Consider the following 27,788-nt stretch of genomic DNA (forward strand, 5'->3'; position numbering starts at 1 on the left):
AGGGAGTGGGGGGGGGCGGTGGGGGGCGGGGCCGGCGGGGATGACCGCTAACGTTCTGAAGTCAGACAGTGGTGATGGGTGCACGACTTTGTGAATATACTAAAAACCACTCAACCGTAGACTTCGAAATGGTTAAAATAAATGGTGAACATTCTGTGAATTTTATCTCAACAAAACAAACATCCAATAACCCTAAACAGGAAAAAGTCCAAACTCCTGAGAGAGCACACCAGGCTCTTCGTGATCCGCTCAGAACGACTTTCTAACGTCTTGTCTCACCACGCACCACGTACTTGAGTTGTAATAAATGTACTGTGCTTCCCAGTACCTACCATGTTCCTTCCTGCCTCCGCCCTGTTTCCTCTGAATGCTCTTGCCCATCCTTCTCCATCCGGAGGATCATCCACTCATCCTCCAAAACTCAGCTGAACTTTATCTCCTTTCCTAAAGCTTCCCAAACCCTCTTGATCAGTTAATGGACCCCTCTCCCAGCCCCCACATGACTTTGCCCAGGCCTCTCCCGCACTGTCTCCAGCACTCCCCCCACTCCACCAACCTCCTCGTGGACTGGCGACTGAGTCTTACCACTTAATGTCAGTACCTGGTACTAAGTAGACACTCAATAAACATTTCTGAGTAGATGAAATACTAACAGAGAAACAAAGAAGAAAAGAGCTAAACAGGGAAGAAGAGAGGTAGAGAGGGAAGGAGGGAGGGAGGGAGGGAGGAAGGGAGACTAATCGCCTCACAGTAGACTACTAGGTGTTATTTCTATGGTATGAAAGAGGCACCTAGAAGTTTCAGACATGTAACCCATCACACGTCAAGCAGAAAGCCTTAAGAAACGTTTGTTTTTAGACATAGGGTGAAAAAAATTAAACTCTTTCAAAGACCTAGAATAACCAAAACAATACTGAAGAACAACAAAGTTGGAAGAATGACACTACCTGACTTCGAGACCTATTATAAAGCCACAGTAATCAAGACAGCATGGAATTGGTAAAAGAACAGACAAACAGATCGATGGAACAGAATAGAGAGCCCAGATATAGATCCTCATAGTCAGCTGATCTTTGACAAAGGAGCAAAGGCAATATAATGAAACGAAGATAATCTCTTCCTCAAATGGTGCTGGAAAAACTGTGAACTGACATGCAGAAAAATAAATCTAGACACAGACCATACACTCTTCACAAAAATTAACTCAAAATGAATCACAGACCTAAATGCAAAATATAAAAACCACAAAGATCATACTAGATAATATAGAGGAAAATCTAGATGACTCTGGGTATGGCAATGACATTTCAGATATAACACCAAAGACACAATTCATGAAAGAAATAATTGATAAACTGGACTTCATTAAAATTAAAAACGTCTGCTCTGCCAAAGGCAAGGTCAAGAGAATTGGAAGACAAGCCACAGATTAGGAAAAAATATTTGCAAAAGACACATATGATAAAGGACTGACCCAAATCATACAAAGAAATTTTAAAACTCAACAATATGAAAACAAATGACGCAATTTAAAAAGTGGGCCAAAGACCTTAACAGATACTTCATCAAAGAAGATATACAGATGGCAAATAAACACATGAAAAAATGGTCCACATTATATGTCATCAGGGAAATGCAAGTTAAAACAACACACCTATTAGAATGGCCAAATCCAAAACACTGACAACACCAAATGCTGGTGCGAATGTGGAGCAACAGGAACTCTCACTCATTGCTGATAGAAATGCAAAATGGTACAGCCACGCTGGAAGACAGTTTGGTGGTTTCTTACAAGCTAAACATACTAGTACTATATAATCCAGCGGTCACACTCCTTGGTATTTACCCAAATAAGTTGAAAACATTATGTCCACGCAAAAAACTGCACGTAGATGTTCACAGCAGCTTTGCTGATAATTCCCCAAACGTGGAAGCATCCAAGATATTCTTCAGTAGATGAATGTACAAACTGTGCTATGTCTAGACAACAGAGTATGTGTTATTCAGCACCAGAAAGAGATGAATCATCACGCCATGAAAAGACATGGAGGAATCTTAAATGCGTATTACTCAATGAAAAAAAAATCTGAAAAGGCTACATACTGTATGAGTCCAACTACATGACATTCCGGAAAAGGCAAAAGTCTAGAGACAGTAAAAAGATCCATGGTTGCCAGGGGTTGGGGTTTGGGGAGGAGGAACGGGCAGAGCACAGAGGATTTTTGGGGCACTGAGAATACTCCGTATGATACTGTAAGGATACATGTTATCACACATTTGTCCAAACCCATAGAATGTACAACACCAAGAGTGAACCCAAAGGTAAACTATGAACTTTGGAGTGATTATAATGTGTCAATGTAGAATCCTTAGTAAAAATTCTAGTGAGTGAGGTTGATAATGGGGGAGGCTGTGCACGAGGGGCAGAGGGTACACAGGAAATCCCTGTAGCTCTCCGATTTTGTTGTCAACCTAAAACTGATCAAAAAAAATCATCTGACCAAAAAAAAAAAAACATTTACTCCTTCAGTGTGGATCATTTATTTGTAAATGATTTGAATTGCTTTCTGAGCTACCAAGTGGTGAAGAAGGAACTGGGAGATGAATTACAGCCGAGGACCAACATCAGCATGAAATAAACCCTCAGGGTGGGCAAAATAAGCACAGATCAAGGAGGGACGAGGCTCCGTGTGGATTAGCACGGCCAAAGCCATCCCTCCCCGCTGCCACTGTACAACATGGAGCCATGTTCCTCTTACACGGGGAGTAAATATGTCTTGATTCATCGGCCCAAACCACATACCTGCCTGCCCCGAAAAGCATGTGTTCATAGTATTACCTACGACTCCACTGTGGGAAAAAGAGTGTTTAAATTACATCTGGAAGCTAGGTGAGTCAACTGCCTAAAGATCCGTCTTCTTGGTAAAGAGCCAAGTTCGTGGATAAAAAGTTTGCATAACATCCTTCAAAATTTGGTGAGCTGGCAGATTGGAAGAGTGGTACTGTTGTCAGCAATATGCCTGGTCTGAAGGAGAAAATAAATAAAAGTCAATGACTGTGAGGCAAGAGGATCATCTCTGTGGATGGGCGTGAGTTCTTCCTTAGAACTCCTAATTAAAGGTAGCTCCTACATTCTCACAAGTGAACAAATGCCACAAGAAGCCGCGTCTCCTGTCAATGAAGTCACGTCCTAGAAATGAGCAGGAAATATCGACTGCAGGCTTAATAAATGTTTGATAAGTGAAAGATGGAAGGAAAGTCATTAATTAATGATACATCCCTAAAGACTGTGATAGAAGTAGTAGTTCTCAGCCTATATTAAGTCGGATGGCTAGACGCACAAGGTATCTAATCACTGCGGGTATCTAATCACCAGGAAATTCGATCTGGGTAGAGGTGAACAGGGAGATCTCTGGGTACTGGGATTCTATCTTCTCCAAGCCAGCTTCCTACCATCAGAGCAGGACAGCACGAAGAGGAGGCCATCTTCAGCTCTTTACAAATGGGATGTGCTCGTCTACCCAACTCTCACACACCTGCTGGACTCAAGAAACAACCTAAGATTCTATATTGGTCAGAAGGCAAGTGACAAGCCAGGTGAAGGGAACATCTTTCAGTCGTGAGAACCTCTAGTCTAAGATAAGTGTTGAAAGGGAAGGATCTGTCGCTGATTGTGATGTTTTTCTGTTCACAGAGATGCACCAAGAACCCCTTAGCTGACGTCGGTCCACCTCATCTTCAGACTCTGACACCTCGGGGCTCTGCGTGAACAGCACCGTGCACGTCCCTCCTTCCAGCATCTCTGTCATTGCAATCATGACCTCACCCAAGTTCCATCCCTAAGTAAGAGCTAGCTAAGTCTAATTTTACACTCTGACTGCTGTTTTTACTTACTGGCCAAAGTTTTAACTATTTTTGATCACTGGGATTTAGGCTTTACTGCTTAAACTCTGCAGATACCCACATTATCTCACACTCTCTTAGTCACTTGATGCACATTTTCTCATATCTGCAGCTTTACAAATTCTGAGGACTAAAAGAAGGACCTATGTCAAAAGTATATTTTTTTAAAAAATTAGCTGAATGGGATGTTCATCAGAAAGAGCAAATTAGCTCCTATTTTCTGCCTAGAGGTCAGAAATACAGGAGCTACCCTGAGATCCTGCTGGAAGATCTTAATTTCCATAGTACAGACCTGTCATGAGGCAGGTGCCCCCCACCTCTATCTGGCCAGTAAGATTCGTGTTCAACCCTTGCCCCATCACAGCACTTCAACATCACAGAATCTGTATATTTCTAATGATGATAGGTTCGCCCATCTCTATCAAGCCCACACATGTACCTTGAGGGCATGGGCCATCCCTCTTAGTTCAATAATTTACAGACCCCGTAGATGATGATCCTAGACATGGTAACTATGCAAAAAGCATTACAATCGTTTATGGACTCAGAGAAACCCAGTGGGTAAAAAGAATGCTTTTTTGGAAGTTAGCCACCTAAATAGTTGGCATAAAACAATACTGGACACAGCAGAAAAAAAAAAAAAATCCCCAAATCATCTAAACTCCAGGTATTGTATAATATAAAACCTTTCCCTGGCCACCAAATTGGAATAATTCATTCCATCCTCTGTGTTCCCACTGCATTTTATAGCTCCAAAGTGGTACTGATTAGGTAATTGGTTTAATTATGTATATCTTTTTGCTTCCTTGGCTCTTTCAAAAGCTTTTGTGGTCATCTCCATATTTCCCCTCAGCATCCAGCATACAGTAGGTCTTCACCGCACGCTGACATTAAAGCAAGACATCATGACAGCCGTACATGACTGGCCTTACGTACAGCCAGTTAACTACAGACTGGCCAAAAGCAACTTTCCATTGTACCTAGGGAACTCTAAAAGAACGAATAAAAACACACCACATGTCTATCAAAGGCTTTGGAAGGCCTCAGTTCTCCACCACTGAAAGTTTAATCCCTTGCTCAAGATGTTAAGAAACCAAGAGTCAAATAATCCTTAATAAAACCATGCCTTCCATTGCTAGAGCTGTTCTCCAAGTGTTTTCATGTGTAATATTTCATCACGTTTCATGTTCACAATAACCCTTTAAGAGAGTCACTACACTTTCCCACTTACCCTTGAGGAAACGGAGACTAAGAGACAAGGAGACTTGCCAAGTCTTCTGATTTCAGAGTCAAGGGCTCGTTCATTAAAACATTGTGCCTGTGTAGTAAATTGGCACAGTCTGTAGTTTCTATAAGTCTGAAGTACAAATCTCAAAGGAAAAATTAGAAGGGAGAAAAAAAAAATGACAGAAGGTTGTAAACACATTAAAACATGAATCCGCTGACCATTTACTGAATTTCTCCCGCTGGAAATGAATACTTTTCTTTTGCAGAATCTTCAAAAGCGGTTGAGGATATCAAATGTAGACACGACTGCCAAAGATAAAATTCCAGACCAGCAAACATCTCATTGCCCAAGAATCTAGCATCTTCCTATGTTGTGATTTCTGCCAAAATTGTGCCTGATATTTTCAGGCATGGAAGTGTCTCTCTATAATTCTTCCTTTCAAACTCCTTCTGGGGCTCTAGGATTAAAGGACTAGATTCTCTGTTTTGTTGAATGCAATTTAAAAATAGTTTTGGATGTCCTTTCTTCTTTTAGCGTTGTAGTTTTCTAACTGCCCCAGACTCCACAAGGCAATCTTTTACAACCCACAATACATAGTAAATTTTAAGACAGAAAATGCAATTCCCCAGAGAATAAAATGATAACCCAAAGTGACAGTGGACTACACAGAGGTGGAGAGAAGCCCATTGTTAAGGTACAAGGACAAGGAAGGAAGACTGTCAAACGCTTAACTATAAAATTCTCCCATCAGAGAAAATTCGTCGTCAGTTTCACAAAGAAGGCTGCTATAAACACATTCCAGTTTTTTCATTCTATGTTTAAGAATTTTAAAAGTATCTCATTAGAAACCATTAAAGGAATACAATAAATATATCAAATGCTTCTTTAGGAACCAAGAACTCAAGGGCATAAAACCAAGAAAAGGTACCCGTTTGGACATTCAGCAGCTGCATGGGGCATGCTCTGTGGGCATAAGGCCATGCTCAAAGGACAGGATTCCTACGGAAAAGAAGGACTTAAGAAAGTCCTCAAATTCCCCCTTAAACAAAAAGCTCAGTAGGCTTCTCCTAAAAATTATGACTGTAGAAAATAAATGGCCTCCTATATTTTAATATGTTCATGAAACCAGCACAAAATCTACTGGTTAGAAATCATTATAAGGCTATCAAATTCTATTACTATAATGGTTTCTTAATCTCTTATAGTTCTTTTATTTAAAAATTAAACCCACTTAGACCCAACTTACTGGTTAAAATATTAGAAATGTACTAGCGAATATGCTATTCACTCATCCAGGCGATAAAATTTAATGAGCACCTACTGTATGCCTGGAGATGTTCTCAGTACTAAGGATAGAGCAGTGAACTAAAAACCCCAGATCCTGTTCTCATTCAAGGAATTTACATTCCACTGCGGAAACACACATAGTTAAATAAATAAGTTCACTGAGAAAACCAGATAAGAGGTATAGAGAATAACAAAGTCTCTGTGATAAAGCAAACTATGAGCACAGATTTGAAAGAAATGAGCTGGCCATGTGGATGTTTGGGGAAAGGCCATTCTAGGTCAGCAGATACCAGGGCTTGCAGGCGTGCGATGGGGTGTTTGAGGACATCAAGAAAGCAGTGTAGCAAAGAGTGAGCAAGACGACACGTGGTAGGGAGTGATGGGGAGAAGGGAGAGAGTAGTGTAGATGAGAGTCCTTCTAGGGCAAAATATGAGGATTTTGACTATTCTGAGTACAATGGCAAACCAGTGGGAAGTGCTGAGCAAAGACACTATCTAAACTGCCATACATTTAAAAAGACGGTTCTGGTTGTTGTGTAGACAACTGAACTATAAGGGACAAGAATGGAAGTGGGGACGTCAGTCAAGAGAAATGACGGTGGACTGATCTGGAACAGCAGCAGCGGATGTGGAAGGAAGCAGAGTCTGGACACTTTTCGAAGGCTGAATTTGGAGTGCGTGAGAAAAAGAATTCAAGGATGACTACAAAATGTTTGGCCTGAGCAACTAATAAATAAAATTTTCAGATAAAGACTTCTTTTTGGAAAATTGACAGACTGTTCTTTAACATACATAATGTTGAGTGTCGATTTAACTGAAAGAAAACAAATTTAAATAAACGGAAAGTGGTACAGCACAGTGGTAAACATGTGGATTCTGGAGCCACACTGCATAGGTCTGAATTACAGCGGTCACTTGCTCATATGCGTGATCTTAGGCAAGTTACTCGATCGTTCTGTGCCTTGGTTTCCTATTCTGTAAAATTAGAAAAATAATAGCACTAACTCTAAGAGTTGTTGCAAGGATTAAGTGATGTAATCATTACAATGAGCTTAGAATTACACCCTGCCACTAAGTAAGCACTCAATACATGTTAGCAGTCATCATTACTGTTAATATTAAGATCAGTACTCCTAATGACCTGCAACTGAGTGCCAGGGTACTTGCTTTTTTGTTTACTGATGTGTCCTCAAACATAGTATGCACTCAACAAATACTTGTTTAAGGAATAATGAATTCAATACAGGGAGCAAAGGGAAAGCGAGATCAAGTAATTAAGGATTTTCAGCCTTAAATTTTGCATTTTATTTTGCTGGTAGTAATAAAAATTTGGAAGAACTGTTGGGTAAAATATATGCAATATTATGTATTACTCAATTAACTAAGGTGTGTGTGTGTGTGTGTGTGTGTGTGTGTGTGTGTGTGTGTGTGTGTGTGTGTGTATTCCATTTCCTGTGATCAAAAGCCAGACTGATCCTCTCTCATTCATTTTAAGTATCTCTAATCCAGTTACTTATATACTGGATTAGTGGTAAAGTGGAGTAAAATGTTTCAGTCGTGCACACGTGTGTGCTTTGCATGTTTTCAGGTAAAATCTAAGTGTCACAGAGTGGTGGATAAGAATTTCTGTAATTCAAATAAAAAGATAAAGTGTTAAAAAAATTATGTATGTATAGTATGAAAAAAAATAATAACTGGCATTTAAAAAAAATTTGTTATTCAATTCAACATTCTTCTCCCATAGATGTTCAAAGCTCTAAATGGATTTCTAATTGTATTGCAGTTATAATTACAGTGTTTCAAATTAGCATGTAATCATCTTAAATCAGAAAGAATGCCTACTTTAAGAATTTAACGGTTTAATTCGTGACGCCCGTTTAAAAATCAACCAGGTGTAAAGAAATAACTTTCCTGTATGTGGCATTTTCCAGCTTCCTGTAGATAAACTATTTCCAGGCCATTTTTTAAAATAAGAGTGGAATATTTTTTGTGAAAGAATATTAGCTCTCAAAATTATGTTTTCAATATTCATAACAAGAGGAAACATAACTTAAAATCATGTGCGTTTGTGTACCTGCAAGACAAAATCTCTCAGTTTACAGTAAGAAGGTGGTCACAGAAACTTGTTTGGAAAATTAAGATAACTGCTATCTAGAACTAAGCCTTCATAGCTTTAAAATGTTCTTCCTTAAAATATATTGTGCTTCTGGTTAGTAGTTGGCATCAAGGATGCCATGAAGTAGTCTAGAAAAATGTATATATTAAAAAAAGATCATGAAAAGAAACTTGAATGTTTTTACAAATTGGGAATTTTATTTGGCTGAAAAGATTGTATGACTGTTCCTCAATTTACCTACTGTTTCATCTTCTATTTACTTACACAGTAGAAACTGACAAATCAGAATGGAAAGAGAAATACTGAAATCCATGTACAGAATTCTCCACTTTGAAAAATTCTCATTTTTTAAAAATTAAATCTGTAACTTCGAAGCCTACAAGAATAAGGGGAAAGGTCTCACTGAAGGTTTTAGGGTCCTAGGGTGGTATAATTTGGGCCAGTTACTGCTTTTATTAAGGATGCACATAATGTTCAATTCTTGTACAATAAATATATCCCTTAAAGTTATATGTGTGCATGTAAACATGCATTATATTATGTCTAATCTATCACACATTATCAAAGATTAACTGAAAAGCGAAAATGTCATATCCTGACCAAAATCCCTGCAGAACCCTGGATTCTTATTTTGTTCATTCCAGGACACACTTGAAGATGCGTACAGGTATTCTACTAAATAAGAACGCGTCATCTATCCTGAGTCCCTAAACCAGACGTCCCAAGCTTTGCAACTCTTTAACTCCTTCCCAGTTCCTCAGCATCCACCCTGAGAGTCTCTAACATCAGCTTACTGACATCGAACACCAGCTGCAGCTTAGAGATCATCAGGATATAGCTGCATTCCATTTCACCACACTTAAGAGTAAGAATCACTTGGGGCACTGATTAAAAATAGAGTTTGATTCAGGAAGTAAGGACAGAGTACAGAAAACTGCATTTTTAAACAATGCCGCAGGCAATTGTGACTCATGCAATCTAAGGACCATACTTAAAGAATCAACGGGCTCCCATTTTCTTAGGCTTGTTTTTTTGTTTGTTTGTTTTTTTTAAACAATCATCAGTTAAGGAGTCCATCATCTCCTTAAATAATCTTTAACTGAAACCTGTTTCTCTTCCTCAAGTTACAAGCACTACAAGACTGCCATCAGGTCAGCCTGGTCCCTCCTGCTTCAGCCAACCCGGCTTTGAGACCCTGAACAGCTGCTCTGACCATCTGTGAAGCTGTGTGGCCAGGCTGCCTCATCCTGTGTCTGCTTCCTCGAACTCACCTGATAACCTGGGCGCAGTAAGCAGGACCAGCCCGGGCCGCCCCTTGCATGAGACCAGGCAAGAGGGCAAGGAACCTCTTGGGAAATACATGTTTATGATAACAATAAATTAGTTTTTCCAACTTCATCTTTGGGACATGCCGGAGAGAATATGAGACAAATTTGAAGTTATCTTCAACGATATCAAATTCTTTTGTCTTTTGAGGGTAATTCTGATTTCTGGAATTCATATGTCAGTACCAGAAACTGAACAGTTTCTACTATAACAGGGTTTATAGTGATTTGGGCTCTGCTAATCATCAATTATGTACTAAGCTCCTTGGTGGCACTGTGCTGTCTCAATGTGGCTAGGCTGAACCACTTCTCAGAATGTTCTTTCCTACGTGTTGTCAACGAGTATCAGAATTGATTCTTCTATCTAGTGACTGATGCCTACCTACACAGCTTCCTGAAGAATGCAGCAATTTCTCACTACCTTCTAGTATATCTTTTTTATTTAAAAAAAAATTATTTGAATACCTACTATATGCTGAAGACAGTGATAGGTGCTTTCTGAATTAATCTTCACTGTAACTATGTTAGTATCACCTCCTGATTGATTAGAAACACAGAAGCTGAATTTTAGGAGTTTACAAAACAAAAAACGAATACTGAGAGCTAGGTCTTTTCGCTTCAAGTCTGTGCTTCTATTATGGCAGAGTTTTGTTTTTAAACTACATTTTATTCTCAGCTATTATTTCTCTCAAAGATGAGACCGAGTATCAGTTCTTTGCTGATTCCATCGATCGTCTAATATATACAATACATTCTGACAGATATATAACTTGCATTCAAATTTTCCCATCAATATTCATCTTTTCACAGTTGGTCATTTATTTCAAGGATCCAAATTACTGACTTTTTCTGATTTTCCTTAGATCTATGGGTTTTTCTCTTTAGGTATCATCATCGTCTTCTGACTAACTTCTTCGAAACATTTGTCCTGGTCAAAAACGTTTGTTTCTAACATTGTGTCATCTCCATTATCTTCTATTAAAGTATCATGCGTCTGACTTTGCATTCTAGTTAAACTTACGCAAAATTTGCTGAGCTGTGCTCTGAAAAACAGTCACACATTTTTATGCTGGCCAAACCTCGACTCCTTCTCCCCAGCTGCAGGCACAAGATTGACATGCTGACCTTGAAAGAGAGTTCGGCTAAAACACGTTGCAACACATCCCTGGTATGACTCCTCCTCCTCTGCTTTCACACCAGAAAGCAGTATCATTATTTCATAGTCACACCTGGTAACTTGACACTTGCTGACACCTTTCTAGTGTTTATTTCCAATGTCTCAATTTTCCACTCTTCTAAAGGGCTTGGTGTCATCTGAAAGCTTGGCACTTTCACTATGTGCCCAGGGCTGCAGATCACTGATAAAGACGTTCAATAAAACCCATCTCCGTTCCAATCTCTACATAATGCTCACTATTTAAATGACTCCATTCAAAGAAGTGCCTGTTTTCCTTTTTTCTTTGTTTCTTCTGTCTAAACTACTTCCTTCCCTTTGACAAAACCGAGCATCTCATCTCTTCCAATTCCACAGGGAGCCTCAGCTATCGCAGGGCAACAGACGGGAGGATGGGCAAAGGCTTTCTGAAAGTTTAAATAAATCCCATCCGTGGGCTCTCCCATGTCTGCAGGCTTGGCCCACTTAAAACCATCCCAGGACCAGCTTAAGAACTAGACTTCTGTCACTAAGCAGCTATGTGACTCTAGGCAAAGTCCCTTTATCTCTCTGGTTCTGTTTCTTCACCTGTAAAACAAAGGAACTGACCTCTAAAATCTGTGGCATTTCTTGTCTAGGTAGAAAACTAGGACTCTGGTAAAGCTTAATCCGTCTTGATAGACAGCAAACTGTACTTTCTCAAACAGGGTATGCTTGTTTAAGGTTTGGTGATTTGTTCTGGCCTAAAGGACATTTGGTACCTTTCTGAGGAATGGAACCTTTTATGCGTAATCGGAGAGGGCGCAGATACTAAAAGCAATAAAGAGAGGAAATCTGAAAAACTTGAGCCACGTCTCCACAGCATAGAGTAAAGGGACATGTCATCAGGCACTGTGGAGTGGTTATACACAGAAACAAAGTTTTCTGAGGAGGACTTAAGGGGAATGATACTCTCACATCCAACTGGACCATCTACAGTCTCTCGCGGGTGGCTGAAGTGTTAAGACAGCTGGATGCCACATGGCATATATCTACCTGGGCCAGTGAGGAGAGATGGGTTAAGAAGCACTTCAAGTTACATGAAAATGCAAGGATCAGTGGTCACAACCAGAAATGCCCATGGGGCCAGACAGTCACATGAAGGAGCTAACGCTGCTGACTGTAATACTGTAGGGAATTGGAGAACTGGGACAAACTAGGCAGTGTCTGCCCATCTGCAGAGCATCCAAATTCAGTTCTTTAAAAAATGGTCCAGGTGAGGCAAATCCCACCTGTAGACTGAAATTAGCCCTAATGGAACCAGTTTATAATCTCTGACCTTACAGGAATGTTAACCTTCTGGATTTCTTTGCTGACACTTCAATATTTCAGCGGAATCTAAACTCCTTGTTATTCTGGTTAAGTTGGGGGCAGGAATGATGTTTTTTTCTAGCAAAGTAAAAGGTTCAATTTATTTAACAAATGAAACCTCCACTTGTAATAAAACTTCTATTAGAAAAAAAAAACATTTTTTAGAGAATAATAGTGCCTACCTTCATGGCTCTCAGTGAGGATCAAAAATCACTTAAGATATTTAGTGCAGCACCTCACACATAAACACTGGCTGCTACTGTTCTTACTATTACTACTGCACCAGGTGATGGAATGCAAACTATGTTCTCCAGCAGAACCTCACAGAAGTATAATATCCTCAGGCTTGGGAAGTTTGGGTCACATACTGGGTCAGAGAACAGCTACACCATGAAGCACAAAAAAAAGGACTGTTTGCGTTCTAGATCCTGCTTCTGCTTAGGCACAATCTAATGTGTGACTATAGCACATCTGTCACTACATTTCTCCTTCCTCACCCCCTCTGCCCCAACTCAAAGTCCGAGAACTGAGATTCCAGAAATAACATAAAGAATTCTAGAACACCTACAGCTAGTGCTTCCCTCTCCCGCCATGATTTAAAACCATGATTGAAATTAACGCACCATTCCCAATCCCACCCATTATAATGATACCCCTAAAAACCCTAAGAATCCTTTGTAAGGAAGTAGATGTCTTTAAAAAATTCATACCGCACAGCCGGCATGCTTTGACATGACAAAACACCTCTACCCATAGCTTCTGTTTGTTTTTCCCCTCCCTCCACCCATCAGCTGAAGGTAAACACTGCTGTGTGGGATCATCATGTTCTCTTCAGGTTTTGAAAAAAATACAATAATCTAAAATTTTAATCCACGCTCTACTACATTTCTTTATCATTTCATGGGTCTTCTGCTATGTACTACTGATAAAAGAACCATTCGGAGTCAATAAATGAATGAATGGATGGATGGATGAATGAATGAATGCATCTTTGAAAATCAAGGACTACACACAAGGATAATATTAATACCCTTGCTTAGGAAGTTAAGTTATTTTCAAAATGGCTCAACAGAAACGCATGATTTTTGTTTGCTTTGGAGTTCAGAATTGATCATCAAATATTAACATACACGCATTAACCATATGATTAAAAATGAGATAATTTTAACACTTTAAAGGCAAAGGGGTTTTTTTGAAGTATACTATCTACCTATTTTTGTTAACTTTGCTTTACTAATGGTTAAAACATACAGAAGTCTAACTTGCTTCATAAAGGGTGAAAATCAATTGTCAGATGCATTAAAGAATGCTAACATTCCACAAAAGCTCCTTTTGAAACATTAAAGATGCCTCTGATGTATTTCCTTTTGAAATTCTGATTTTTCTCTTCATTTATAGAACACTACAATGAATAATAATTTCATGTGATATTACTAAAGAATACTGATTTATTTTACTATTTGTTTTCTCTCCCCTAAAGGGAAGGAACATTAAAGAAACACCCAGGTGATGTTTAAGAGTTAACGTCATTCTATTTATCTATACTTCATTGTTCTAGTAACCTACCTAGTTAATTACCTCCCTGCATATCTTTCAGACTATATCTTTTCCCTGGGAGGAGAAAGACAAGAAGTGGCTCCATGCATGTGGCAGACTGGCATAATGAAGCAGACACTCTCTTTTCATTAAGAGAAGTATCAACTTTGCAGAGTCCTCTTCTTCATAATAAAAATGATGAAATCCCAGTTGAGCACTGAGAAGAGACAATCAATCGGTTTCCCTAAAGGAAATCAAACTGATTGTATAACAGTTCCCCAGACTGTAGGATTTTTCCAGTGAGTCAGATCCAGGAGCAGAAATGGTTGCCAGGGCCATGTTTCTATTTTCATATTTGCATTGTGGAAATTTTATTTTTGTTCCCCTGCAAGTTTGTTGGGGATTTTTTGTTTTTTTGGGTTTTTTTTTACTTTTTTTTCTTTGATCATACCCATAACATTAGACTCGGATCCATCCACCCAGCTAAGAGTGACTCACAAGGTAATGAGACAAGCAGAGGTGAGGAGAAGGGACAGAGATGGAGGAGGAGGCTGTCCTGGGCAGGACTGGCTCCATAATTGGGCAGTCTAAGCGAAAATGGAAACGTAGGGCTTGTTGTTCAAAAAATTATTAAAAGTTTCAAGAGGGCCATAGCAGAGCACTAAGCCAAGCACAGAACCCTTCTGCGCAGGGGGCCCGTGCAGCTACCTGCACAGGTCGCAGGCCCATGAAGCTGGTCCTGGTCGATTCTTGCCAGGCTCACTGGGTTTCACCAACACAGTGAGAGAACCTGCTCCAGGAAGTGAACAGGGTCAGCAACGGAAGCTTTAAGGACCAAACTCCAATAAATCGCCAAAAATTCGAACACATGGAAATGAAACAAAAACTGCTTGGAAATACAGCTCTTTGGGGGAGCAGCAAGAGGGCTGAGATCTTAACACGCCAAACGAGGTGAGTAGCAACACGCCTAACGTGGACTCGTTGCTTGATAAAGATTGAAATGAAAAGCAATGCGAAGGGCAGCTAACATTTTCAGCTAATCTCCTCTTGGGAAAGCAATTCTTCTTGCCTTCAAGATGGCTCTCTTAGTTACAGCCAGCCAGTTTCCTCTGTCATCTCATCATACACTATATTAACCACACTGAATAATGTTTGAGATTAAATCCCAGTATCAACGGCGTCTTAAAATATCTAAAATATCTGGCAGAAACAACTCAGTTCTCAATCATCAACAGAGACAGAACAAGTCCCCATTCACCAGCTGGAGCTGGCCAGGAGGAGGATCTGCCACGCTCAGCAAATTATATTATCCACGGGGAATTCAATCGGACTCTTAAGTCGGGCTTGAAGGAAGTCCCCATTTGTCAGCCCACGGGTAAACTTTAAAGAGCCATTAAAGTGACATTTCAAAATAATGAAAGAACTCAAAGAACCGGAGGAATAAAATAAATGGTGTTGTAAAAGGAAATGGAAACATTACCATAATTAGAACTTTTAAAAGAGACGCTTGAAACACTGGACAGACACTGACGGACTCATCGCAGCGTTCAGGCAGATGATGGCAAGGGCCTTAAGTGGGGACAGCATCAGTACTTACAAGAAAGGAAAGGTGAAGAAAGCGTTCGTAAAGTCACAGGAACACATCCTGAAGCCTCGTTTAATAAAAATAATAATCAAAACACCATTTGGGCCTTTATAGGGATGTATGGCTTCACCTAATCTGGCTTTGCCATCAATATGCCATCGGCCCAAATACGTAACTGGAAGAAAAGGGAGCCCCTCTCATAATCTAAAAAATGTAATAATCTAACTCTCTTGTCACTCGCCATCACACAAAAAAGCACTTACCCTCCTATGGCACCTACACAGTGTAGTTTTCAATGTGGAATGACACTTTACCCAATCCCAGACTAGGTATTTTTTTTAAACCTTCTGGGAATCATTAGTAGGCAGTTTTACCCAGCAGGCTAGAATAGAGTCTCAGAGTCCAGTACTTTAGAGGAGCTGGGAGATGCACAGAAAACGCCGAGGCTGTACCCACTAGAAGCGGGGAGCCTGGAACGGGTCCCACCGACCAGGAGTTTCCGCCGGACGTACAACACTGAGCTAAGGCTGTCCTTGGCATGTGGAGCGACTGCTGGCTACAGCAACGGTCCCCCTGCCCTGCTCCTATACGAACTCACCAGTGGGAGGGTGGACAGCCTCACCTGAACGAGAGGCTACAAGCATGTCCTGGAAAAGAAGAAAAGGTTATCTGACCTCATCAGGACAATTAAAAGCTCCTTTGCACTAGGCAAACATCCCACAGTGAGTAATGCAAAGATATGTTTGGGTAAAAGAAAAATGTCCCAGAATTAAAAATTTTTTCAAACCACGCATACAGTCAACTATTTAAACTTTTGAAGCCTAAATTCACCCTTCAAAAATGACTTTTTCGTTTAAAAGTTTTCTCTTTAGTATTGAAAAAATCTCAAGAGGGACTTCCTCGCTGGAGAAAGACTTGGAAAAACCCCAGACCTAAACTAAAAGCAGTGATCTTGGCCGGCAGTTTTCTGGCTTCCCTTTTGCTATTATTAAGTATCCTTCTGTTTGACTAAGAATTTCTCCACCTCTCACAAGCCATCGTTTTTCTTTCTGTATCCAGAAAAATCTGAAAACCATGTGTTTATGAGCCTGTTGCTATGCACATCATTAAAACACATTACAAAAATCTCTCCTTGGAGTCAGGAGGAGAATATAATGGGGGAAGAGGACCTGCTAGCAAGAGTCCCTTCGCCGAACAGAAAAGCTGGCAAAAAAAGAATAAGAGAAGCAAAGCAAAATGGAAACAAAAATTATGGTGGCCCCATCCCTTGAGTCATTTTAACCAAAAAGGGGGGAGGGGGAAACTAACATTTTTAAAGCCCCAAGATAATGTGTCTTACAGTCTGGAGTGGGGTTAACCAACTCTTAATCTTTTTAATTCCTATGGTTTCATGACTCATCCTCCATCTGTCTACTAGTGTGTCCTGTTCACCAGTTTTTTTCGCACTTCTGTAAGAATGTCAAGAATTTTTTTTTCCTTTTATGTGCACTCCCGTGTGTATTCTTTTTTTGATATCTTTTGTCTTCTCATTCAATTATCACCTAAAAGTAGAGCCTGAATTGTCCATTTCTTTTCCAGTGTGATCACAGTTTCTTAGCTGGTTTCTCTCACTTATGAAGAGGTTTGTTCTTCAAAAGTCATAGCCAGGGAGATGAGACGAGACAAAGTATGTCAAAGTTAATGTAAAAAAATAAAAATCAACAACAACAACAACAGAGCTTCTCAATTTTCTAAGTTAAAAAATCTGGACTTGATCATTTTAATAAAGTCCATCACCTTCTTAAATGGTTTGCAACCAACACCATTCACAAATTTTTGTTCTGTTGTTCCATATACTCTATGAATTTCCAAGTTTTCTAGAATGGGATTGTCTGGGGACAAGAACTGAAATAGATGCATTTTAAATACATCTTCCGTTCACCTCTATATGTCTTAATATATAGAGGTTCACACACACCCCATAAAAAAAAATAAATAAATGGAAAAAACCCAGAGTATTAATTCTGAACTTTGTCCTTATTCAGAGATAAGAAATGCTGGTCCTAATACTATAGAACCTGCTTACTCTCAAGCAGAAGTAGCCAAACCATTGCAAACATGTGTTGGGTAAAAACAAGTCTGGTTGGCTCCAGACAAAGGCTTATTTTTTAAGCACAGATGGTTGAATGGTTGCCTCCTCCAACGGTTGCCCACAATGAAAGACAGATTTCTACTTCTAATCTATGCAAACATCTTACTCTGAGGGCATCACAAAGGCTAACTGTTTTGTGTCAGACACGGCAGATCCCAGGTGCTTTCAGATGCCAAAACCCATCTCCCACCTGAGATGCCTGGTAACTTGGATGAGAGGATGGCTGGTGAGTTAATCACTAACCCTCCTCCTTCTGTGAAACACTCCTCTAGAACCCCGCCCACCCCACCACTGCTTTCTCCTAGGCTGCTCTGCCTGGAGACAGTTTCGATATTCAGATGGGACCCCAGATGCTTCTAAAACTTCCCAAGAAGGCTCAGATTCCTCCTCCGCCACTCCCCCAACCCCTGAAAAAAGGCTTTTCTAATGACTTTAAATTCAGCTCTATTCGTCTCTAACATCAAACCCAGAAACCTTGAGCATTTAAAAGGGTTAAAGAAGTACAGATTAGTAGTTGATAGTTGATCATGGGGATGGGGAGCACAGCAGAGGGAATGCAGTTAGCATTAATATGATGGCTAAGTGGAGGGCCAGGGGAGGGAGGGAGCAATTGGGGGGATCATTTTATGAACTAGATAGATGTCTAACCAATGTACTGTATACTTGAAACTAATTAAAATTAATAAATTTAAAAAAAAATGTTATCCATCCAAACCAGGTCTCCTTTTCTACTCTAGTCTATGTGTCTACCACCCACAGCAGGTCTGGTGAGTCACACCTGAGTCACTGTTGGTGGCCTCTGGGCCTTCCCAAGTATATGTTATTCCTTTTTTCTTTCTTTTCTCCCTCTATACATTTCTCTTTACTTAGAATACTATTTCTCCATCTCCCCAGGTTAAGCCTTTGACTTGCTCTGACAGCCCTTGGCACATTCCAGTTGTATGGCCCCATGGGGCAACGAAAATTCCTACAGTGCTAAAACGCACGCGCACACACACACACACACACGCGCGTGCACACACACACACACGCCTCCTCGTGCAAACCCAGCTCCTAACTTTAAACATCCTTTGACATACAGAGGTTATACCTGAAATGTCTATAGCTAACTGCCAACATTTAAGCCTAAAAATGTCCTTCAAAGTTTTGAATTATTTTCTTTGTAGTTTTTCTGATCAAATAACAGTTTGCTTCAAAATCCTGTGTTGGAAAACACTTCTGGCCTTCCTTATTAAACTGAACCAAGCTAACTGAGCAACAATAAATTAAAAAAAAAAAAAAATACTTGCTATTCTCTATAACCACCACCACCACAAATTCTTACCCTATACCACAGATTTTGAGATTTAAACACTTTTTGCTTTGTTTCAGCTTATGAATGTGAATATTGACAGTCAAATAATGCATCGTTAACTTTACTTACGTGGAGAATCTAAAACTGTAAAGGGCTTTGGAGATTGACTCATTTACTAATCCCAAGTCTAGATGACCATCGGAACTGCCAGGGGATTATTATTTATTTTAAACAGTACATCCTCCTGGATCCTAGCCTTAGATATTCCAGTTCAGACCTCTGATACAACCCTAGAATCCATATTTATGATAAATGGCCCAGGCCCTGGTCTGTGCGAGAACCATCGGCCTGGTCTGACATCCTACCCCACGCGGTGGCCTCGTCTACAGGACACCACACCGAGGACCCGCTCGGTGCTACCACACTTCCAGACACTGGGGCTGGATGTTGCTTTTACATGTCTGACTGTTTCACTTTTACATGGTTTTAATTATTAGAAACTGTGTTCTCATTTGAGCTAAATAACCAGCCTTTCAACTCCTTGAACTTCACTATCAGCCCTCATTTTGTGTTCCAGAGGTGACCCAGAATCTCCTCCCCACGAGTCTTCAAATCCCCTAAGCGGCTATAGCAGCCTTGCAAGCCTTCATTTTTCTAAGCTTAAACAACCTTCTTTAAGTTCATAAAGCACAATTTCTGAGTCCCTGGCCATTTCAACTGCTCTTCCTCAACAAAAGAACTTACAGAATAAGTCTGTCTCAAGTGACAACGCCTTGTTTCTTTCTCACAGATGGAACTTCTTCCAGTATGCATTAATAGCCCGGGTTTCATCCTTGTTACTCATCGCCTTGCATTTAATGGTCCGAGAGCCACAGATCAGCAAGTCGCTATTAACCTAATGCTGTGTTCCTAACAGTGTGTAAAGTATTCACAGAAGAGTCAGAGCCAGAGGAAACCATTCCATTTTGAGGCATAAATAATTCCTTGTAAATAAAGGACTCAGAGGAGGGAAATAACTTGAAAACAATGCACGACAATGTGCAACCAAGTGCTTCAAATGACTGACACCTGAAAGAGTCAACACGGGTTTTCTGGGTCAAACTGTGAGACCCTCACGACCTCTGTTTATACAGACACCGCCAGCTTACAATAGTTTTTGACTTAACAAAAGATTATAGAAACTATTACCTTAAAATGCACATAAAAATTTCAAATGCATCCTTATCTCAGAAATTTAAAATCTAAGAAACTATATATGCAATAATCGAGTAGGATACTCTTCCTTTGTCTCAGTTCATCACTGGTGTTCCTTCTCCAGCACGCTGAATGCCATGATCAGGGTCAAAGGTGAGAATCAGTGAGTAATTCCCTTTATTAGGAAAATAAAGGAGACTCCTCACCCCCAGCATATGTTAATGGAAAACTCTTACCAATGGTTGACTGTACTAACCCCAATAAAAATGCACTTGCTTCGTTCACAGACTCGTAGACTATCAGAACTTTAGGAACTTATCCAAATCCCTCTTTTACAGACAAGGGGAAACACCGTTTCCAAGATGGCAGGTGACTTTCTCCAACGTCAAGCGGCCACTGAGCAGGAGGGTGGGACCCAGTCCTGGGTCTCCTCTCATTTAACCTACGACAATCAAAACTCTGGCTCTCTCCACATTTTCCTCAACTCTACCCCTCTCATCTTCCGTTCCCTCCTCAATGCTCAAGTCCAAAGTCTGATGGCACTTTTTGTTTGGGGACGTTCTGAGGGAAGGAGTGGACTAAACAGAAAACAGGCAATTAATTTTTTTATTAAATTCTAGTGTATTTTACCCATAGTCCCTAACTGATACTTCTATGCCGCTAGACACAAAATGCTACCTAACTCAGGATCGCTACTGCCTTACTAGCATTACAGGGAACCACTGGGGTTGGCTACATGGATTCCAATGACAACTCTAGAGCTACAAAGCAACTGGCAAACAATCTCTATCTACCCCACCCTCTCCCCTCCCAACCCCCCCCCCCCACACACACAATTCTCCCTATGGTCAACCAGCTCATCTACTTCATCTGAAGCCTCACAGTTCATCCCCACCCTTATAGAGAACATGGGGAAAAATGTACCTACCTTGTGGCCTCTTGCTGAAGCCATGACACATTTGGCACATAAAACATGACTCCGAAGAAAAGCAGAGGCTCATTAGCGAATTTGTCCAGATGTTTCTTCAGAGGTTTCTCCAGCTCCACCCATCGTGCTTGCTGGCTCTTGCTGAGAAACCAAAGGCCAAAGTAGTGTGTCTGGATAAAAGGGTAAAACAGCATCAGTTCATGCTCACAAGGGCCATCCCAAGACCACACAGGAAACGAGACTCCAGAGCCTCACGTCACCTTCGAATGCCCAGCCCATCCACAAGGGTCAACTTTTACTTTCTAAGTTTGGGTCAAATTATAAAGAAATCACATGCACACAATACTTTGACCTACACTGAGTCTGCAGAGGCAGTATTCACACCCACTGCTGCTGTCTGTATACGTGGATATCGATGCATCTACATGAGGTAAGGGGCAGGGTACAGAGGGGACAGTGCTGACTTTTTTCTTAAGATCTCAAGGCTGACTCTCCTGTGGCTTCTGAATGCCTCGTGCTCTCATATGGAGCGCGCTGGCAAAGGTGAGCACAGCTCTTGCACCTGCTAACAGCAAGGTAACTGATTACTCAACTTCTAAGACAAAACCTTCTGCCAGCTGAAAGCTTCCACAGTGTAGAATGTATTCATCCAGAATCAGATTTTAACTAAAAACTGATTCACTCTTTCTGGGCTTTAATGGAGTCCTTTAAAAAACACAGCCTCCACCGCTTCATTATCCATGAACTGCCGCAAATCTCTCCATGTCGGGCTTTCAGAGTAGGGGGGATCTCTTTGCAGCTGTCACAGGGGCCCCCGGTGGCTCTTCTTGGCAGTTTACAGTGGGATTTGATAGATGAAAGTGGGATTTTCGCCCTTAGATTTGAAGCTTCAACCAGTTTAGTTTTGAACAATGTGCTAAATGATTAAAACAGGTACTTTTATGCATCCAATCCTGTCTTTATATTAATTAATGCTCAGATTTCAGGATTAGCACAACAATCACCAAAAAATAGATCACTGCTTTTGAAGCATTCTTTTACATTTCAATTACAGCCTAGCATGCTTTACAGCACACCTGGAAATCTGCCTTCAGAAGAATGTTTTCATTGCGATGTTTAATTTCCAAAGGCATTTCTGTGCAGATGTTCCCACTCCAGCTGGCTGCCCCCGCAGCCATACCATAGATCAACCCTGCCACAACCCCACCAAAATCTGCAATAAAGCTCTGACTCTGATTTTACTAGAAAACCAGACGTGCTCTTGCCTCCAAAAAGCTCCAGACCCAAGTACTCTAAAGGATATTTTTAAATGATACTTTCAGATGGGAACAGTGATTGGATCAGTTTTTCTCCACGACATTCCCAAGGGCAAGTTCACACCAGGAGTCTATGCATTACTTGAGCAACGAAATGCCAACAGAGCCAAGGTTTGACTTCTATCGACTTGGCCAAACTTGTTTGAGTGAATTCTGGCCCGACTGTCCTTCGCCAGCTTCAGTTAGTCCATTATTTGTTCCAATGTGACTGACGACACAGAGGAAACGAAACGTGGCTGAGGAGAAGGACGACAGGCTTTGGAGTCAGCTCCTCTCCTGGCTTTCACGCTGCCTTAGTAAGTGTGTCCTAGTCGCTGAGCCCCGCAGAGTCTCAGCTTTCTCACCTGTAAAATGGGGATGATGATTACAACTATCGCCCACAGGCTGTTTGAGGTATAAATGAGGTGAGGCCTGTCAACTGTATTGGGGGAGAGGGGCACACAGTTAAGTGACAACTTCACATATGGCACCTTCTGTTGCTGTTGCTGCTACTGCTACGATCATCATCCTAATCGCCATTATCAGTAAATGAAACCGGGCGAGCCTCAAGAATCTCCTGTCATATGCCTACTGGTGTCCCTACGAACCACAGAATTAGAAAACAGAGGTTATCCAGAAATAAGTGAGAAAAAGCAGGCAAAAGTAGAAGCTGAAAGGCCTATAAATAACAAAAAATCTAAAAGGTGTAAGGAAATAGTCGCGAAGCAGTGCCTAAGATTTTCTTCAGGGTCTCATTATAGGTGTTTATGGGACACTGGAACATCACTCTGATGCTGTCCTAGGGGACCGATGATGTAGGCTTAGGCTAATCTTAAAATGAGGTAATCTGAGTACTTAATTTAATAAACTGTCTAGAAAGGAGCCAAGGCAGTCTGCATCACACTGAATTTCTTTATGGAGCACAGTGCCATAGAGCAGGGGTCCCCAAACCCCAGGCTGCAAACTGATACCGTAGGTCCATGGCCTGTTAGGAACAGGGCCACACAGCAGGAGGTGAAGGGCGGGCGAGCGAGCGAAGCTTTATCTGTATTTGCAGCCGCTCCCCAGCGCCAGCATCGCCGCCTCAGCTCCACCTCAGATCATCAGGCATTAGATTCTCATGGGAGCACCGGTCCCAGGTGCCAAAAAGGTTGGGGACAGCTTGGATGGCTAGCAATGAGTTTGTATATAATAAATGAGGTAATATATGTAAACAGTAACATGCTATGTAATATTATTTTAGCTGGAAAAGTACTCTTTTGCAAGCATGGGTGGAGAAAGGGAGGGCAAACTTTGCGGTTCCTTAACAGGCCAACCAGGAATTATCATCTTTTGCCAAAAGTAGTTGACATTTGGGGGTATAATTTTATGGTCCATACTTCATTCAAATTATAACATTCACTCAAATTAGTAATATTCAAATTATAAAGGGTTCACAGTAACTGCATAAATATTCTACAGTGGATTTTTTAAAAGAAAATTTTAAAAATTTCTTTTACTACTCCTATGCTTTGAAGGGTTAGTATTTTAAATTTCCTTTTCTTATTCCCACCCATCCAATCACTAACCCAGGACAGATCTTCCCAAAAAATATACTCTGAGAAAGAATATTGCATGGAGTACACACGCACACCCAAGGGCACGCACACAGATACCTGCACACACACGTGCACACAGTGAAAGGAGGATGATAAAGTACAAGAGAAATCACGGTAAGGTAATATAGTCTTGAGCCTTTTTCCAGGAGACAGGATATTTCAAGGTGACTGGCCATGCATTTATCCAATGACGTAATCAGAGAACTATTCAGAAATGGGATTTTCAGTGCAGGGTAGTACTGGAGGAGACAGGTACCCTAGAGGTCAGTTTCAACCTACTCATGGCCAGAACAACCTAATTTTAGAAGCAAGCGCTGAATTCAGTTATCAAGAGGGAAGGAAAATCTCTGTACGAGATTCCCATCCCCACGATGTCCTGCAAAGCTATGCCCAAAGTAACCTCTGCTCCTACCCTACCTCCCTCATTCCTCCGCTGGCCATGTTCCTACTCTTCAGTATTCAGCAGAGGAGAAAGACCGTCTCAAAGTTCTTACCCAGGTTTCAACGCAACACAAGTTTATTCTGCAATGTGTATATAGTGCCTCGCAGGAAATGGAATCAGAACCTAACAGCTCACTTAAACTAACGTGTGCACCAACCAACTTCCTGTTTATTAGCCAAGGGAGAATTAAGCCCATCAAGCCCAGCCGGGACCATACGAGGCCTGGTCAGAACGGACTTGCCCATTTAAACTCCAGCTGAATTCTGGAAGCTGAGCTCCATTCCTAAACATCGCCATGTGGTTGAAATCCAAAAAGGATCCCCTTGTGTTGCCCGATTAATGCTGGAGACACTGTTTGGTTTATTTATCTCTGAGGCAGCCAATATAAGCCAGGTCCATCTCGTCCTCATGAAACCTCTAGGTAAGCTATAAATCGCATTTTATTTCTCTGGTTTGCTTTAGAAAGCAGCTCAGGTGCCATGAATTCTGCAATGAGTTCACTGCAACGCAGAGAAAAAAAGACAGAAGATCTCTGGTTCCCAGGGAGAGAAACCACATCTCTGAATCAATTACTAAAAATGCACCACTAAGAAAAAACACAGGGGAGCCACACTAAATTGTCATTTTCATATGAGTAGTTTCCTGGTTTATGTGGTTTGGAGTTTCGCATTTTAAGAGAGGAAGCCTAAGTATATGCAAAAATATGCTAGTGTCTTCGGTGGCAGAGTGGTGTGTGAGGACTTTAGTGTTGAAGTAAGACCTCTCTTCCAGCATCATGAAAAGATAACAGTGAATAATGACCTTTAAAAACAGTGTGGGGTGTTTTTGATTCATTTATCCATTTGTTTGTAGAGATGGTGCTATCCCCCATATTCACTATTAATAGGAAAAGAATTTTTTGAGGGTTTTGTTTTTCCAGTTTTGCGACAAATGGAAGAGCTTTAATGCTACTACTTGTAAGGGTTACAGACATCATCTTGGCAATTACTAGGGATTAAACCCACAATCTTATCTCATGCATTTTGAAGAGTTAATCATCCAGAAGCAAGAGTTTAAAATTCCTTGTATTAGGTTGTAATAGGTTGCCTGTAGTACCCGGTATGTCAGTTGTAAATGAAGAATCAGGGTTGGTATGCCTCCCCAGAAAACATACAGGAATTATGGAAAGCCCTAAAACTTCCACTGAGGCATGGAAAATACTTCAAAAGATGACTGACTATAAGCAGACTCTGAAACAGCACTTCATGCAAGTCCATTGCAATGGCTTTGGAAAATAAACCGCTATACGTCAGTTGGATAACTGTAGAAAACAACTCGTGTGCGATCACAATCTCTACTTGGGGTAGGTCTGGGATTTCTATAACTGACACATCTATAATTAACAACTGCACCATCTTCATTTTTCTAGCCAATCTCTTCACTAAAGTACAGGAAAAGAAACTGCAGAGTAACACAGACCTGAGGAGCAAATCTCATAGCCAAGAAAAATCACACTTCTGAGGCTGCACAACTCACTCGGAATATACGAAAAGACAAAGACTTACAAGTTAAGGCTGGGGAAATTATTTCACCTATAATCTCTATGTCTAGAAAATAGACACTGGTACCAATTTACCTTACAGAATTACCATCGAGCAAATAAGATTTCACATCATTATCCTGACAAAGACAAAATGCAACACAAATCTTAATCAGTGTTAATTATTTTAGTTCTCTGCCCATACAAACATATATGGTTGTGCTTAAGCGGGCTATAAAATACAGCAAATACCACTATTATCTGACATGGTCAGGAAATTGGGTGTTCCATTTAATCAAGTACTCCCTAAATCAAATGTAAGTTACCAATTCCCAAGAACTTAGCATAAAATCGAACCACGGAAATAGCCTTAATGTCAGTTAGCTTTTCTTTGATGATAGAAATACATGTTAAGATTCCATATCTTTATAAACTCTAGCCATTATGAAAACAGCAAAATGTGGGGGATCTCTACCACAGCTGATAACTGTGGATAAATCAGCTTTTAGTAAAGGCAAAAATATAAATTTGCAAAAGAAAGAGAGAATAAATTGGAGGATAATCACCCACCCTATGAAATGATAATGGAATTTTTTTAGGCTCCTTTAAAACCAGGGTTCTTAGTCTTGCCTTAGGAGAAGCCCAGAAGTTACTGAGTTCACCATTCCCAAGAATGCTGGACCTAACAGAATAACAGTTCTCTCTCTTAAATAGACTCCAGCCATGAAGAGTAACTCAGGTACCTTTGTTAAATTAATTATCCCTCCTCTATTGATTCATTTTTAATTAAAAGTAGAGTCAAGATTATCCCTAAGGGGGATAATTCGTACTTGTACATTTTATTGGAATTCTTTATATTACTTATTACTATTAGCATGGCCTCCTTGCCTTAGAACAGCACTGTTTAGTAGAAGTACAGTGTGAGCCACACGTGTAAATTTTCTAGTAGCTACATTGAAAAATTACAAAGATGTGAAATTAATTTTAATAAATTTTATTTTAAATGATATAGTCAAATATGATGCTTTTGGTATGTAACTAATATAAAAATGATTAATGCAATATTTTAACTTCTTTTCATACTAGGGCTTCAAAATCTGATGTGTATTTTACACTTACTGCTCATCTCAATCCAAACCAGCCACACTTCAAGCGCTCAATAGTCACATGTGGCCAGTGGCTATCATATTAGATAGCATGATCTTAAATTAATAACTGTTCAAGTAATTGAAAGATTTTGGCTCAATATAAGATTACGATTTCTAAAAAAAAAAAAAAAAAAAAAAATGGAACAAGCTGACTTACAAAAGGGGGAGAGCCCAGTCTCTGGAGGGCTGTAGCAGGGTCTACACAGCCTGTGTGGTGTGCTGTAGAGGAGACCGCAGTATTGAGTGCTTCCTGTGTGCCACTGTGACACTGTGTGTGTGACACTGTGGCAACTTTGCAAAACTAACTCATTGAATCCCCTCCAGCCACTCAGGGGAAGTGGCTACTATTACCATCTCCATTTACAGATGAGAAAACTGAGAGGCACAGGGTAGTTAAGTAACTATTCGAGATTACATAGCTAGTTAAGTGGCAGAGCCAGGATTCGAACTCAGGCTGTTTGATCCAAGCTCACATTCCTAGCCACTCAACTCTGCTGCTTCTCCATGTATTTATTTTTAAAATATGAGCATCAGTCATAAGGCAACATTGTTTTAACTATTTCTCTCTTAATCTACAGGGTAGGAAAGACATAGAGAAATAAAACTCCAGAGAGCCGGCCCCTTTGCAAACAGAACAGCTCCATGTTATACATTAAAGTCTCGCCTAAGATTTTATTTGGGGAAAAGGAAAAGGGTGAAATCCATTGATCCAAATATGTTGTAACTGTATTATCAGAATTCTAACTTTCTGAGCCT

General features: G+C 40.5%; 1 protein-coding gene across 7 annotated transcripts in view; it reads right to left on the reverse strand.

Moving 5' to 3' along the window:
* PTPN14 (protein tyrosine phosphatase non-receptor type 14) overlaps positions 1–27,788 on the reverse strand; it is a 148,707-nt gene that overhangs the window by 58,584 nt on the left and 62,335 nt on the right. For all 7 annotated transcript variants that reach the window (XM_039881211.1, XM_039881212.1, XM_039881213.1 and 4 more), the window contains one exon: positions 21,031–21,200. In XM_039881211.1, the coding sequence (XP_039737145.1) occupies positions 21,031–21,200 (170 nt within the window). The remainder of the gene's footprint in view (positions 1–21,030; positions 21,201–27,788) is intronic.

This window comes from Pteropus medius, unplaced genomic scaffold, assembly GCF_902729225.1.
Source record: "Pteropus medius unplaced genomic scaffold, Ma_sr-lr_union100, whole genome shotgun sequence".
NCBI classification, from domain to species: Eukaryota; Metazoa; Chordata; class Mammalia; order Chiroptera; family Pteropodidae; genus Pteropus; species Pteropus medius.